Source organism: Odocoileus virginianus, chromosome 7 (genome assembly GCF_023699985.2).
Source record: "Odocoileus virginianus isolate 20LAN1187 ecotype Illinois chromosome 7, Ovbor_1.2, whole genome shotgun sequence".
Classification (NCBI taxonomy): domain Eukaryota; kingdom Metazoa; phylum Chordata; class Mammalia; order Artiodactyla; family Cervidae; genus Odocoileus; species Odocoileus virginianus.
In genome coordinates, this window is record NC_069680.1 from 4799312 (window position 1) to 4813476 (window position 14165).

The 14165-nt window shown below is 55.5% G+C and overlaps 1 protein-coding gene across 4 annotated transcripts in view; it reads left to right on the forward strand.

The window, feature by feature from the left end:
- The first annotated feature begins 208 nt into the window (after positions 1-208).
- Positions 209-14165, forward strand: part of PAX2 (paired box 2) — a 79565-nt gene continuing 65608 nt past the window's right edge. For 2 of the 4 annotated variants that reach the window (XM_020870635.2, XM_070470034.1), the window contains exons 1-4: positions 209-1023; positions 2078-2188; positions 5641-5809; positions 6535-6732. In XM_020870635.2, coding sequence (XP_020726294.2) covers positions 825-1023; positions 2078-2188; positions 5641-5809; positions 6535-6732 — 677 coding nt within the window. In that variant the 5' untranslated portion in view covers positions 209-824. Of the gene's footprint in view, positions 1024-1776; positions 2189-5640; positions 5810-6534; positions 6733-14165 lie in introns of those variants that run through there. The other 2 variants (XM_070470035.1, XM_020870636.2) reach the window with 2 other exon arrangements.

Sequence of the window (14165 nt, forward strand, 5' to 3'; positions counted from 1 at the left end):
GCGTTCGGCCCGCGACCTAGCTGCAGCCTAGGTTTCCGGACAGAGGGACAGCGGCGCGAGTCCGCGGCTCTTCTGCAGGCACCAGGGTCAGCAGGCAGGGCCATAGTTGCCTCGAGTACCGGCTGCAAGATCGCATCGCGGCTTTCCTGAGCCGCCCTTTCGCAGACCCAGGAAGGTGGGGGGTGCGGAGGGAGAGAAGGAGGGAGAGAGTTAAAACATCAGCTGAAGTGCCAAGATGATTTATGAGAGGAGGGAAAATATTTCATAAAGATCTCCCGGATATTCTGTACTTAACCAGTTAGGAGACAAAGGGCTTCTCCTGCCTGGTGCGTGCGAGAGCTAACCTGAGCGAGCGAGCGAGGGAGCGAGTGCGGACGAGGGCTGCGGCGGCTGGGCCGGCGGCGCCGGCAGGAGCGGGGCTGGGTCGAGCGCGCAGCGCCTCCTGCGCTGGCTCTGGATCCGCCGAGCTGGCAGCGGGCGGCGCTCAGCCTCGTTCACAGCCACTTCTCCCCAGCCGGGGAGAGCGAGGCGAGCCTCGATCTCCCGCCTCCGCTGCCGCCAGCAACCGGTCGTTCTGCACTGCCTCCCCAAGTCCCCTCCCCGGTCACCCGAGGGTCCAGAAGCCAAGTCCCCGGGTTCTCGCACCGTCCGTTGGGTCCCACTGAGGCAGGTGCAGTTCCCCCCGCCCCCGGGAGGTCTTCAGCTCGATTCTACACCGAGCGTTCTGGACTGTCCAGACCCCTTTAGGCAAGGGAACGAGGGAAGCCTTGCACGCAGCCGCGTGTGGACGGGAGAGGACAAATTGCCGGACACTTTGCCCCGGAATGAGAATTGGGGGTGTGTGGGTGGGGAGGTACCTCAGGAGGGACAGGCGAAAGGGAAGGACCAGAGAGAGGAAGGAAGAACCAGGAGGAACGGAAGGGAACTCAGCTGAGAGTAGCGGGGGGAACAGGACTAGGGATGCGGACCGAGCTGGGGTCTCCGTGGTTCATGCAGGCACTGGCCGGTGGATGGCAGGGCTGGGTGAGTTGGGACTTCGAGCCGGATTCGGAGCGTGGCACGCTCTGCGGTCCTCTGTCGTTGCCTGAATATTCATTAGACTGGCCGCCCTTTATCCTTATCTAACGCTTATCTTATCGGCGAGTTTCGTTTCTCAGTGTAGTTTTAATCCCAGGCTCCCCTTCCCCCTCCCCCTGGCCCACTCCCCTCCCTCCCTCTTCCTTCGCCCGCTGCTCCCTCCCTCCCTCCTGTTTCCCCCTCCCCTGCCCTCCCCTCGCCGGCACCGGAGTGACAGGCGCGGGGCCCTCCTCGCCGAAGCTCCGGGCTCCGGCGCTGGCGAATCACAGAGTGGTGGAATCTATTGCCTTTGTCTGACAAGTCATCCATCTCCCAGCGCGGGGAGGGGGAGGGGGTCTGGAGGGGGCTTTGCAGCTTTTAGAGAGAGACACACCGGGAGCCCAGGCTCCAGTCTGCGGCCGAGTCTTCACGCAAACACAACCCACCTGGGGCCAGTCCAGTGCTGCCGGCGTCGTTCGGCTCCCTCCCTCCCTCCCGGCCCTTCGGCCGCGGCGGCGCGCGCCAGCCTTTTCCGGGGGCGGGGGCCCGGCTCGCGCTCTCCCCTCCCGAAGGCGCCGGCTCGGACATCCCGAGGATTGCTACTTCTTTGCCAACTTCTTCAACTCACCGGCACTTGGAGCGGCCCAGCTCCCCGCCCGGCGCCCTCGGGCCGCCCCTGCTCCTCGCCCACTCCCGACTGCCGCCTCTGGATGACCGGGTTCCAGGGGAGCTGAGCGAGCCATCTCCCCGCCCAGTCTCAGCCCCGGCCGCGGCTGCCGCGCGCGCCATGCGCCCCCAGGTCCCCCCGGCCCGGCCTGCAGCCCCGGGGCCGTTCTGCTGACCGCCCAGCCCCGCGCCCCGACGGTGGGAAGTTGCGGCCGCTGCGGTTGCGAGCTCCGATCGGCCCGGGAGGAGTCCCCGCGGGGAGCGCAGCGCAGCGCCCCCCGCTCTCGAGCGCCGGGTCGCAGCCGGGCGCCCACTCACCCTCCCTCCCCCACCGTCCCTCCCTTTTCTCCTCAAGTCCTGAAGTTGAGTTTGAGAGGCGACACGGCGGCGGCGGCCGCGCTGCTCCCGCTCCTCTGCCTCCCCATGGATATGCACTGCAAAGCAGACCCCTTCTCCGCGATGCACCGTGAGTACCGGCGCCCGGCTCCTGTCCCAGCTCGGGGCTCCCCGTCCCACCCTACTCCTTCCAGTCCTGTCCTGAGGCGGCTCTGGCCCCTTATGCTCAGATCCCATCTTGGAGGGCACCCTGGCTTCTCCTGGTCCCCCCTTTTCGTTCTTCCTCTTTCTCCCATTTCTCGGTATATCTGAAGACCCTTCTCTTCCTTCTGCCTTATGTCACTCATATTTCTCCTACTACCTGCCTTCCTACCTCCCTGGTGCCCATCCTTTCTTCTTTCCTTCCACCTGCTTCTTCTTAAATAGTGGGTCCACAGCCCATGACCCTGGCTCCAGCCACCGTTCCCCTGGCCACCCTCTTGCCTGGGGCTGGGAGACTAATGGGCAGGCAGTTTTTAGGGTTTTGTGTTATGTTTTTCTGTTTGCCTCCGCATCCTTCCTTCTCTCATCTGTATCTTTCTCGAACTTGGAGTGTGGTTGTCCAGGAGAAGACTCCCCACACAGGCAGCCTCAGTGTCAGGACAATCAGGCAGAAGAGCCTGGGGGTGGGGTGCCCCCTTCTGACCCTCAGCTCCCAGCTTCTCCTGGCCCTACCAGCCCAGGCAAGGCTTCATGTGGGCTGGTTTGAAATACTTCCTTCCTCTTTTCTTTCTTGCCTTCCATCCTACTTCCCCTCTGGTGTCCTGGAGTTGGGAGTCTGAGATTGGCTGAACGTGGTGGTCATCTTTCTCTGCCTTTCCTGGGGAGATGCTCTAAAAACAAAGAGGGGTTCCGAAGAGAAATCGAAGTCAGCGATATATCACACAGAAAAGCCTTCCAGGTGGTCCCAAAGCTTTGCTCTGCGTCTAGTTCTAGAGGCTCCTTGCCAGTCTCCCAATCACTAGTAAGGATGATCCAGCCAGTAACCTGGCCAAGGGATCAGAAAAGAGGGAGAAAAGGAGGTGGGAAGAACAAAAGGAAGGCAAATGCCAAAGCTGAGGAGAAAGGAGAGAGAAACCCAAACCAGGGCTAAGAAAGAAGAGCAAGAAAACAGAAAAAGAAATGTTACAGGGAAAAAAGAGAAGGGGAGAAAATAAATTTAAAATAGGAAAGGAGGACTATTTAAATTAAATTTGAATTTATCTAATTCTTGTCCTATGTCTTTAGCTTGGAAAACAATTCAGAGATTTTTTTTCTTGCAGGCTTTTTTTCCCCCCAAAGGTAGATTCTAAATAGAAAACTTTTCTGTAGATTAATAATCAAGGATGATTTGTAACTTTTCACACGGAAACTTTTTAGAGCTGGCTTGGATCTGTGCTTTGGACAAGAGAGCCCAGGAGGGAGGAAGAACTGCATTTTTCTCTAAACATTTATTTAGCATATATATGTATATATATGCTTTTAAAAAAAAAGTACTCCTGGGATAAAATATACTTCCCTAAATAATTTCCAAGCATACACAGGAAATCCGAGCCAGAGACCTCCGGCTGCCGCCGATTTGTGGGAGCCGAGCCTGAAACCCTGTCTCCTTTTTGGAGGGAGTGGAACCGGGTACCACACCGTCTTCGCCCAGCCAGCCGGCCTCCTGGCCCCGCAGCCTCTGCTCTTTCTCTCCTCTCTCGCTGATTCCGCGGGGGATCTGCCGAGTCCTGGCCGTCCACTGGGTACCACTTTGAAGCCCAAAGGAGAGCAAGGCGAGTCGAAGGTGGTCGAAGGAAGGGCGAGACCGCGGTGCGGGCTAGCCGGCCAGCTGCGGCAGCCAGAGTCGGCGCCGGCGGCGGCGATGGCGCAGTCTAGGCCCGACTCAGCACCGGCCCTCGGCCCCAGCCCTGGACTCCTGCCGTACCCCCTTTCTTTCCCGACCCCTTAGATTGGGGTCGAGGGGCTGGGCCCGGAGCCCGGGGAGGCTGAATTATTCATCTTTAATCTGCCAGCAGCTGCCGCCTTTTCATACCGGTAACGCGAGTTCTCCCGGGGCCTAAATTATTGATGGTCGGGTTTGGAGGGAGGGGAGGGTGAGGAGTGGGGCTAGAGGTAGGGAGCCTAGCATGGGTGAGGGGTAGGATAGGAGGCTTCGGCTTCCCCCAGCCTGGAGATCGGAGGCCTCTCCCCAGAGGTTTAGCCGGCCCCTATTCTCGGTCCCCCAAGAAGGGGACGAGAGAGCAGCGAACCGGGTGCAGGTGTCCCCGCTTTCTCCGAAAGTCACCCGAGGCTAGCAGGACAGGGCTGCAGGCTGTTGGTCCGGTCAGGTCGGACTCTGCCGCTACCACTCTCTGTGCTTGGATTTCTCAGTAACTGCGACTGCGTGTTGATGGCTCTGGGTGCAGGATTTCTAGACTGCTGTGAGTCAGGGAGAATGGGGCGCCAGGCAGCGCCTTCAGGCCTGGCATCCGGCGACCACTATGGCTCTGAGGTTGGGCGCCTGCAGCAGGAGTCAGGTTGGAGACCCAGCACCCTCCTCTTGCCCAGGAGAGCAAACGCCCTTGCTGTCCCCTTTCTTGAGTGGCCGCGGAGGTCTAAAAGGTCAGAGGGACGCGAGCTGGCTGAGGCTGGCTGCACAGGGTGCCCTATGAACCTTGAGCCCACCTAAGAGACCTGTACCATGCGTCCTGGGTGAAGCGGTGGGTCCCCAGCCTGGCGCAGCGCGGCAGGCGGGTGAACCCAAGCAGTTTGCATTCTGTGGTTGATAGCGGGCACCTCGCCGCTTTCCACTGCCTCCCTGTCTCGGAGCGCAGCAGACTCTGGGCCCTTGCCTCTTCAGCCTAACCCCTTACCTCCTTCAGTTGGCTTTCTTTGAACTTTAAACCCTAGGTGGGGGCGGGGGAATATGGCTCCCCAAATACCTAAAGATAGAAAACATAAAGGAAAGAAAAACTCCCCGTCCAAAAAAAAAAAAAAATCACAACAAAAACACGGGGAAAGATGTAAGAAGACTCCAATTCCAAATAAATACAAGGAAAGAGGTAGGGAGCAGAGGGGAGAATGTCAGGGACTTAGCTCCTCTCCTAACCAACACCCCAGAAACATCCACTTTCAAGCACGCTCGGACAACTCCCTCTTGCCTGCGGCTCAGGCGGGATTCCGCACCATCCTCCGCCCGGCCCTCCCTTGCCTACATTCTTTCCTGCCGGCGTTATTTCCCACTTGGCTGTTTTTCTCCCCTTCTTCCCCTTTTCCCCCCGCTCTCGCCCCGCTGCCCATCCCATCTTCACTTTCTCCCTGGTGTCGTACCGGTTTTCGAGTCGCGCGTCCTTTCCCAGCCCTCTGCCCAGCCTCTGCACTTCCTCTTCTCTCCAGCCCCGCGGCTCCCGGTCCCTAATCCTCTGCGTTGTGGTCGGCGGCCGCCGTTCGCCCGCGAGCCCAGGAACATGCCCTTCCGCCCTTCCTGCTCCCTTCACACATCCTGGGCCGCGCGCGGGCCCTGACTAATGGCCGGTCCCTGCTGTGTGTGGGGTGTTGTGTCTTTTTCTTGTCTCTCCCCAGCAGGGCACGGGGGTGTGAACCAGCTCGGGGGGGTGTTTGTGAACGGCAGGCCCCTGCCCGACGTGGTGAGGCAGCGCATCGTGGAGCTGGCCCACCAGGGCGTGCGGCCCTGCGACATCTCCCGGCAGCTGCGGGTCAGCCACGGCTGTGTCAGCAAAATCCTGGGCAGGTGAGGGTCGCGGAGCCGCCCCTGGGAGATGCCCCCGTCTGCTTCATGGGCTGGACAGCCCTGGGTCTCCAGCCGAGGGCTTGGCTAAAAGTGCAAGTCGCTAGCGGGCGTGGGAGATCCCTGACTGGGGCTATCTGGAGAGCGGCTCCTTTTGGCAAGGGCACGCAGGTGGTGACTGCGGACCCAGAAGCGCAGTCCAGCGGGCTTGCCAGGCTCCAGCGTCCTCTCTGGGAGAGAGCTGGATTTCTGTCTTCAGAAACGGAAGGACAGCTCTTCTCTTTGGAAGGGAGGGTTGGAGGAATAGGGTGAAGGTAAAGATGGGTGCCCGGAGAAGAGAAGAATCAGCTTGAGAGGTGCAAGGTTAGTCCTGGTTCCCATAGGGGCCCTGTGCTCAGTGGGAATGGGCAGGAGGCCTCCAAGTGCTCTTCCTCCCGCTCTTCTCAAATGAAAGGCCAGGCTTCCACACCCCGGTCGCCTATTGCAGCTGCTGTGTGCACAGCCTTTGGTACGACCACCTTCCGGGAGAGAGCGTCCCTGTTGTCCCTGCGCTCACCCTCTGATGTATCCCTGCCTTAGCCGAGTGGCTCTGGATGCCCGCTCAGACACGCTGGGTCTTTTCCCTCTCCGCCTCCGGCGGCAGAGTGGCTCAGCGGCTCCAGAGCCTACAGTCCCTGCTCTCGGCCACCGCCTGCTTCTCTCTGACCCTTCTGGCTTTCCCCGCGCAGGTACTATGAGACCGGCAGCATCAAACCTGGAGTGATCGGCGGCTCCAAGCCAAAAGTGGCAACACCCAAAGTTGTGGACAAGATTGCTGAATACAAGCGACAGAACCCAACTATGTTTGCCTGGGAGATCCGGGACCGGCTTCTGGCGGAGGGCATCTGTGACAACGACACAGTGCCCAGCGTCTCTTCCATCAACAGGTGAGTAAGCCATGCTGGGCTGCAGGGTGGGGCTCCAGCTCCCAGCTCCCGAGCACCAGAGTTTCTCCCAGCTCCAGCTCCGTTCTTCCTCCAGCCTCTGCCTGCCCTTGCTCCTAGGCCTCCAGGTCCTTTGGGCAGGGAGAGGGGACCTCGGAGGCAGAGAGACAGACAGACAGACAGGGCTGTCTCCAGCTCAGGACTGGGTATTCCCTGCCAGGCTTCTCCCTCTGGCGTCCTGGAAATGAATCCAAGTGTTTGTGGTAATTAAGACTCCAAGATTACGCGCCTCAGTCGGTATCTAGAGACAATCACAGCCCACAGCCGAAGCCTTTAAAATGACCAGTGTTCTATTCATCGCCTCTAAACAGACTTCCCTTTCTAAAGGCATGCTCCCTTCCCCAGGGGCAGCCACCTGTCCTGGCTCCCCGCCTCCCCACCCCCCACCCCATCATCTCTGCTGACTCCTATAAAGGTGGCCTTCCTGGGAGCCCAGGCCTTGCTAGCCAGCTCCACACAAATTTCTGGCCTACTAGCACCAGTATCCAGGCCTGTAGGGCAAACACCAACGACCAGCACCCACTGGCAGGGAGCAGAGAAGCTAGACAAGGAATGGGATGCCAAGTCAGGATGGAGAACTCTGGACCTGAGGCTGAACCTCAGGAGGTGCCTCCAACCACCTAGACTCCCTGTGTCCAGGCCTGAGGCTACACTGATGACAGGCTCAGGCACAGGGTGACAACTCAGGCTGGAGTCAGGTCAACATTCAGTAGCACAAGTTAGTCTCCCAATCTTCGAGCCACTCCAGGGTGCTCTCCAGGATACGTGCACACTCCACATATGTACCACCCCACCCAGGCCAGTGTATACATGTGGCAGGTATAGCACATAACAGGAGCGCTTGGAGATGGGGACCCAGGATGGCTTTCCCATCACAGAACTGCGCAACCTGACATCAGCAGAGACCCTGTGCAAATTCCAGACAGCCTTGGCGAGCTTTTCAACCCCTGCCCCTTGCATTTTAAGGCAAATCCCCAAATGAGAAGGCTGAGGGTTTCATACCTGTGTTTTTCTTTACACTCTTCATAGGCTCATTATCAGAGCAACTAATAATTCAGCTGGTGCCTTTTTCTGAAACTGGCATCACGTATCAAGGTTCTTTTTTTTTTAATATTTTGCAAATGATATGGAATTATCCCAAATCATCCTGAAAACAGCAGGTAAAATTAGCTGGTAGAATGTACCTTGGCTAAAGAAGATTCCCTCTGCCACACTCGTGCTGTAACGTACTGCGAGGCGACCCCAGAAATTATCCCACTGTGTGCCATCTGTATTAAAATGGTTATTCAGTTATGAACAGGGTAACATAATACTGATCAGCTAATTATACACCCTCCGAAAACTCTCCAGCTCCCTGGGCCTGGCTCAGCTAGGTATTGAGAGCATAGCGGTTTGACATTCAGACACCTTCCAAAGGAGCTGGAGAAAGAGTGGGCCCTCCCCCCTCCACCACCACCTGCATTGGGAGAGGAATGAGTCTTTTGCATTTAAAAGCCAGTGGAGGAGGCTGGGGAAGCTCTGGGGCTCTGGCAGGAGTGGGAAGGGGACAAAGCAATGTCTGCTCTCAACCTCTAGGCTGGTTGCTGGTCTGGGGAGTGGGTTTGAACTGGGGTCTTGGGAGGAGAGAAGCCCTGCTGAGGAGCAGCGTTGCTGGGACTGGGTGCTGGTGTTCTGGAACAATCTTGTGATAGGATTTGCAAGCCTTTGGAGGAGCTCAAGATATGTTTGATCAAAGCAATGCGCTTCGCTTTGGGGGCTTGGAAGATTGGGACAGTCAGTGCAGGTGTGGTGGCAGCACCCCTTGCCTAGCACCCCTTCTTCCCCCTGTCCCCACTATATACCCCTCACTGGCTGAGATGTTTTGGGAAGCTGGCTTATGCAAAAGTTTGGGAGTGCTCTCATCCTGAAAAGCCACGGAGAACAGGGGACGGGTGACCCCAGGACCAAGCTCCAGAGGCCTTGAGGTGCACTCACCAGAACTGGGAGAAAGTAGAAGAGTGAGCTGCTAGTGGGATGAGAGTGGGAGAATGACCTCGGTTTAACAGCTCTGACAGCAGCAGAATTTGCTCAAAACAGAGAGTGATCACCTGAGGGACACAGAGGCTACCTTTGGGTGTGGAACAATAGCCATCTGTGGGCAGGTGTTACTGGAATGGCAAGGGTGTGGGAGGAGAACGGGGAAGCCGCTGGCAGTATGGGCAGCCAGCCCTGGGTTTGCAGCGAGGCTTCCTGGCTATCAACAAGGCTTGGTTAGAGTTTTCTTGATTTTTGCATTGTGATTCATATGTGGGAAAGAATTCTGGGGGCTTCCTGGTATGCTGCTGAATCAGGGCTGGGGGGATGCATCTGGGCCCGACGCCCTTAGCATTATGCCTCCAGATGCTTTGCTCTGAAGGGGAAGGTTTATCTGAGATACATTGCTTCACCCTAAAGGCTGCTAAAAGTGGGATTTCTGCTGGTACTGCTGATGCCAGGAACTTTGCGAATTCTCACTCCCTGTAGGAAGAACATGGAGATGTTCTGTGTAGAAAGTATGGTGTGTTGGGAACTGGGTGGCTCTTGAGTTTAGACCTTTACTGTGGGTGAGGTGCCACTTGTGTTGGGCACTTTATAATACTCACAATCAAGGATGTGTCTGTACTGGCTGTTGGCAAGAAAGGAAGTCCACACGTGCTTATCCACGTGAGCCAAATCGCAAGGGTTTTCATCTTCTCCTCCCCCAAACAGATGCTGTCGCCGCACTTGAAATATGCTATTATGGTTATAAACTAAATTGGTTTTCCTGCTTTAAAAATGGTTTTGGCTTTTTCTGATCCTGTTGTGATAAAGACTTGGACATCCAACCTTCCTTCTCCATTGGCAGATCCTCATAGCAGTACCTCTCTGAGCCAATAGAGTAGATGAGGTAGGCCTCCCAATCTCACCCTCACTCCCTGAAACCACCATCAAAAATCCGGAGGCTGGACTGGATTGTTTAGCATGCGGAATTTATCTGAATGGCTCTCAATTTTGGGTTACTGATTGTTGGGTGTGGAGTTGCCAGCTCTTCAGCTTGTGCTTAAACACTGCTGCTGTCTGTGTGTGGGGGGGGGTTGTGTTTATAAACAGGTGACTTGAGACTGAAAGCTCATGTGTGAAATGGCCCAGAGGGGGAGGAGATGGAGGGGGACCCACCCTGCTAACAGTCATTTACCTAGTTACATTGCTGAGCAATTGGCTAGGCAGGAAGGATTTTCCTGATTATATGCCAACGTCTTCAGGTTTGGCCGTTGCTCTGGGAAGGGAATATAGCTCCTTTGAAGGCACAGGCGCAGACTCCAGCGGGAGTCAAGTGTTCCTGAAGATCCCCCTGAGGGTACTGTCTTGGACTGAGCTGACAAGGAGGCCATCGATCTTTTAGCTTTCTCAGCTGGTGCTATACTATGTGGGACCAGGGCACTCCCAGCTCCTAGATCTTTCAAGTGGACCTTCCCAGAGTCAATTTCCCACCAATCACCTGCTACCCACACCCTTCCTTAACCTGTTTGGCTTATAAGTGAGCATATGTACTCTCCTAGTGGTGGCAACACTGGCTTCAAGAAGGCACCAGCCCCAGGGCTGTTTAACAGTTCCATCTCATGTCATCTGCAGGTCTTCGTCAGAATCTGGCACTGGGGTGACAGGTGGTCTAGCTGTTCATTCAGAGGTCTTTCCAAGGAAGCTGGGAGCCACTTATCCCAGCCAAGGGAATGCTGAAGACACGTTCAGGGCTGGGGTCTGTGTCTCTCTTTCTGAGACTCAGGTTCTAGAATATCGCATATTTGACTCTTGGACAGACCTGGTTTGGCACAAAGCTGGACCAGAGAGGCTGCATTGCCCACTACATTTCCATACCCTTGCACTTGTTTGGTGGTCAGGGCTGTTGGTCTCATGGCCAAGAGCCAAGGCAAGATGGTAGGTTAAGAAGAAGGCCTCTCCCCACAGAGGAATGGGAAAAATAAGAATAAAGGACTTGCTTTGTGTGCCCCTTGGTCTTCTGGATCAGGCCACCTCTGGTGGACAGATGTGCCAGCTTCTGTCGGAAGACCCTTGCCCACCTGTCCTTCCCCAGAGAATGTCTCTTGCTTCTAACGAGACTTCCCCTCATTAGAATAACACGTGAAATAGTCACGACTGCTGGCACTCTTATTTCTTTAAATGAGCTGGAGTTGTCCCCCTGAAAAGCCATCTTTGTTCACTCAGTTATTTTAGATGTCTTGGCCAGCAGTTGTATTGGTCTAACTGTTTCCCTGTGGGCAGGCTTCGAGTGGGAGGTCAGGCCACAAGATGGCTTTCAGGTGAGACTGATGGCTGGTTGCCCTGAGTTCTTACTTCCACTGGCAACTCTAGGGAAGAGGGAGATAGGAGGGGTTGTCCGTAACAAAAGCTCCAGGTGCATATTGGAGGGTGATTCAAAGAGGAAACTAGAGGGGGGAACCCTAAATAAATAAAGTGTGTCCCAACTATTCTGAGAACTCAATAAAACAATCACATCAAATATGAAGAGGCATAAATCTTGTGTCTGCACAGGTAACCTACTCAATTGCTTTTATTATCGCTCAGGCTGCCTCCATTTATTACCGTCCACAGTCTGGGCAAAGGAGCTTGCGTGGAGGGTGGTCTCCAGTGCAATCCTACACCCTGAGAGGCAACAATCAGCCCATACAGCCAGGGATTTCGATGGGAGCTTGGAAGGGCCCATCTGTCTGCATGAAAACCAATCAATAACTCTGTAACCAGAGCCCTTGTCACAGGGAAATGGACAACACAACAGTTCAATACAGGGGCCACGGGGGGAATTAGCCAAGTGGAGATGGACCAGACAGGAGGAGCCCCTGGAGAAGGGAGACAGGGTGCCTAGTAAAGGGAATATTTGGGAGGGAGGGAGATGGAGCAATGGCTTTGTGTGCATATTGGAGGGAATTATTGTGCAAAAATAGACCCAGGGTACTGGAGGCACCATTGGAAGCTGGGGTGCTAGGGAACAGTTGGGAAGTGGGCTTGTTCCAGTATGTGGGACAGTGTGGTTGTATATGTGATGGTGTGTTTGTGGACAAGAACGCTATGCTTGCATAGAAAGAATAGCGATAGTAGTAACTGGTGTGGAAGATGAACCAACCTTCCCACTTCCCACCCTCCCTAGCCTGCACTCTCTCCCTCTGAGTCCACAGAGCAGTGCCTTAAACCAGGGGCTTCGTTTTCTGTCACCAGCTCCCTAGATCTCCAACTCCAGCTGCTCTGAAACTTCACCTCTTAAAGTTCAGGTCCGATCTTAGCCCTTCCTTGTTGCTACCTGGAGTTGGCGTTCTTATTTTAAGAGGAAACTATACTGGAAAGAATTCCTTTCTCACTTCCTGTTCTTTAAAAGAATGCAGTATAGGGTGTGAACCTGGCCTGCCACTTCCCTGAATCCCTGCTGTTTCACCTCACCCCCACTCCCTCCACCGGCCCTCCCCTAGGTCAGATTCTCCAAGGGGGAGTTTCTTGCATTCATGCTGGGGAAACAGGTACAGGTGCAGCCATGTCTAGTGCCACTCATCCAGCCACGTGGGTGAGCCTAGAGAAGAGAGAAGGGCCTCTGATAGATCTGAGGGGTGTGGGACAGTGTCTCACAACAGTGCCCAGTAACAGGTAAAGTATTGAATGGTTTTAAAATTAAATCACTGTGGGTTTATCTGTCTACCACTGAACTACTGGGTTGAAATGTTTTTCTCCCGTTGAGCAGGTTGTTGAAATGTTTTTCTTCCCGTTGTTTCGGTGCTCTGAAGGTGCAGCTTGAATACATTCATGATGGTTTATGGGCAACAGAGGTTGATATCTTCAGGGTGTGTGGATTTGTGTGTGTTTGTGCCTACTTGTGTCTCTTCCTTGGTAAATGGGCTCTGAGGTCAAGATCAGGAAACAGAGGAAGGCCCACACAGTGTGGCCTGCAGTCACAGACAGACTGGACACCCTGTCCCTGGGACCATCAGGCCAATCGTTGATGTGGTCATTGGGCCACTGGGCAACAGTTATAGGGCTGAGTTGAGGATTCCTCATTCCATAATTTGGAAAAACTGGGGCCAAGTTTTTCTTCAATTTTTATTTGTACTGTAGCACTGTATTTAGCCCTCAGTATGAGGGGCTTTGCTACAGTAATGCTCCTTTATGATAGAGAGCTGTATGATCCACTGTCCATCTCCACTTTGACACTTGAGTCCCAGCCCTGTTGGCAGAACTAGTTAAGGACCAATTGCATAAGCAGCTAAGAAGATGCCCTTCCTGTTGCACCCTCTTCCTGCAGAGTTATGGTGCAGTGGCCCATCAAGGCCCACCATGCCCCCAGCAGGAAGCACGGCAGCAACACTGGGACATGGTCATGGGCATAGCTTCCCAGTGCCAGGCCTCAGTTCCAGCCTCCAAATCCTGCCCCAGGAATCCAGGTGCCAGGGAAATAAGGAAGAAGCTGGGGCGGGGCGGGGCAGGGGAGGGGAGGGCAGAAACATAGAACTGGGAACCAGAGAGGGCTTGGACACCAAACCCTGCAGGGGCATGATGGCAGAGGCAGATTCTTGGGGTCTGGGCGCAGGGGAGCTGTGGAGAGGGTGGGAAACCAGAGGAGAATGACCTGGGACAGGCGAAGAAGAAGGAACATCCTGTGTAGGCCTGGGAGCTGTCTGCTAGGAGGGAGATGGGCGAGACTGCGGGGGTCATGAGGAGAAGTGCCTCCAGGACCCCGCGGGGAAGGTCGGCAGGAGAGTCGAGGAGGCTGGACAGAGGTGGTAAGAGCCACAGAATCAGGAGTTGGATTGCACAGGCCCAGCCTAGAGGTGCTGAGATTTCGCTTTTAAAAACTCTGTGTTGGTCAAATAAAATACATCTCCAGGCCTGATTCAGTTCATGGGCCACCGGTCTGCAGCCCCTGGTCTGTGTAACTGGACATAACTTACCTCTCAGCTTCAGACCAGAGCTGTCATCTCAGGGCGGTTATCGGGGATGTGACATTTCCGGAGCCCCTGAGTCCTGGAGCCCCTGAGGAAGGGAATGAGTTCTAAGTCTCCATAGCTAGAGGGGCGGAGGGGGTGATGCACATGGAAAAGGAAGGACAAAAGTAAGAATGAGGAGGAAGAGTGAGGAAGGAGGTGATGAGGTTGAGAGGTGAAAGGCAGAGGCCTGGGACCTGGCTTTGCTGGGAACAGAACGTGTGAGAAAGTTGCAGGGAGCCAGAGTTCTGGGCGGCTGGTAGAGCAGGCTGCTGGGGTGGCCTCCAGGAGAGGCTCGAAAAGTTGTTAAGGAGAAAAGGAGAGGCCAGCCTGGAGGAGAAAGGTGGCGGAGCAAAGGATGTGGTGTGGGAGCTAAAGTCTTAAGACCTGGAGCGC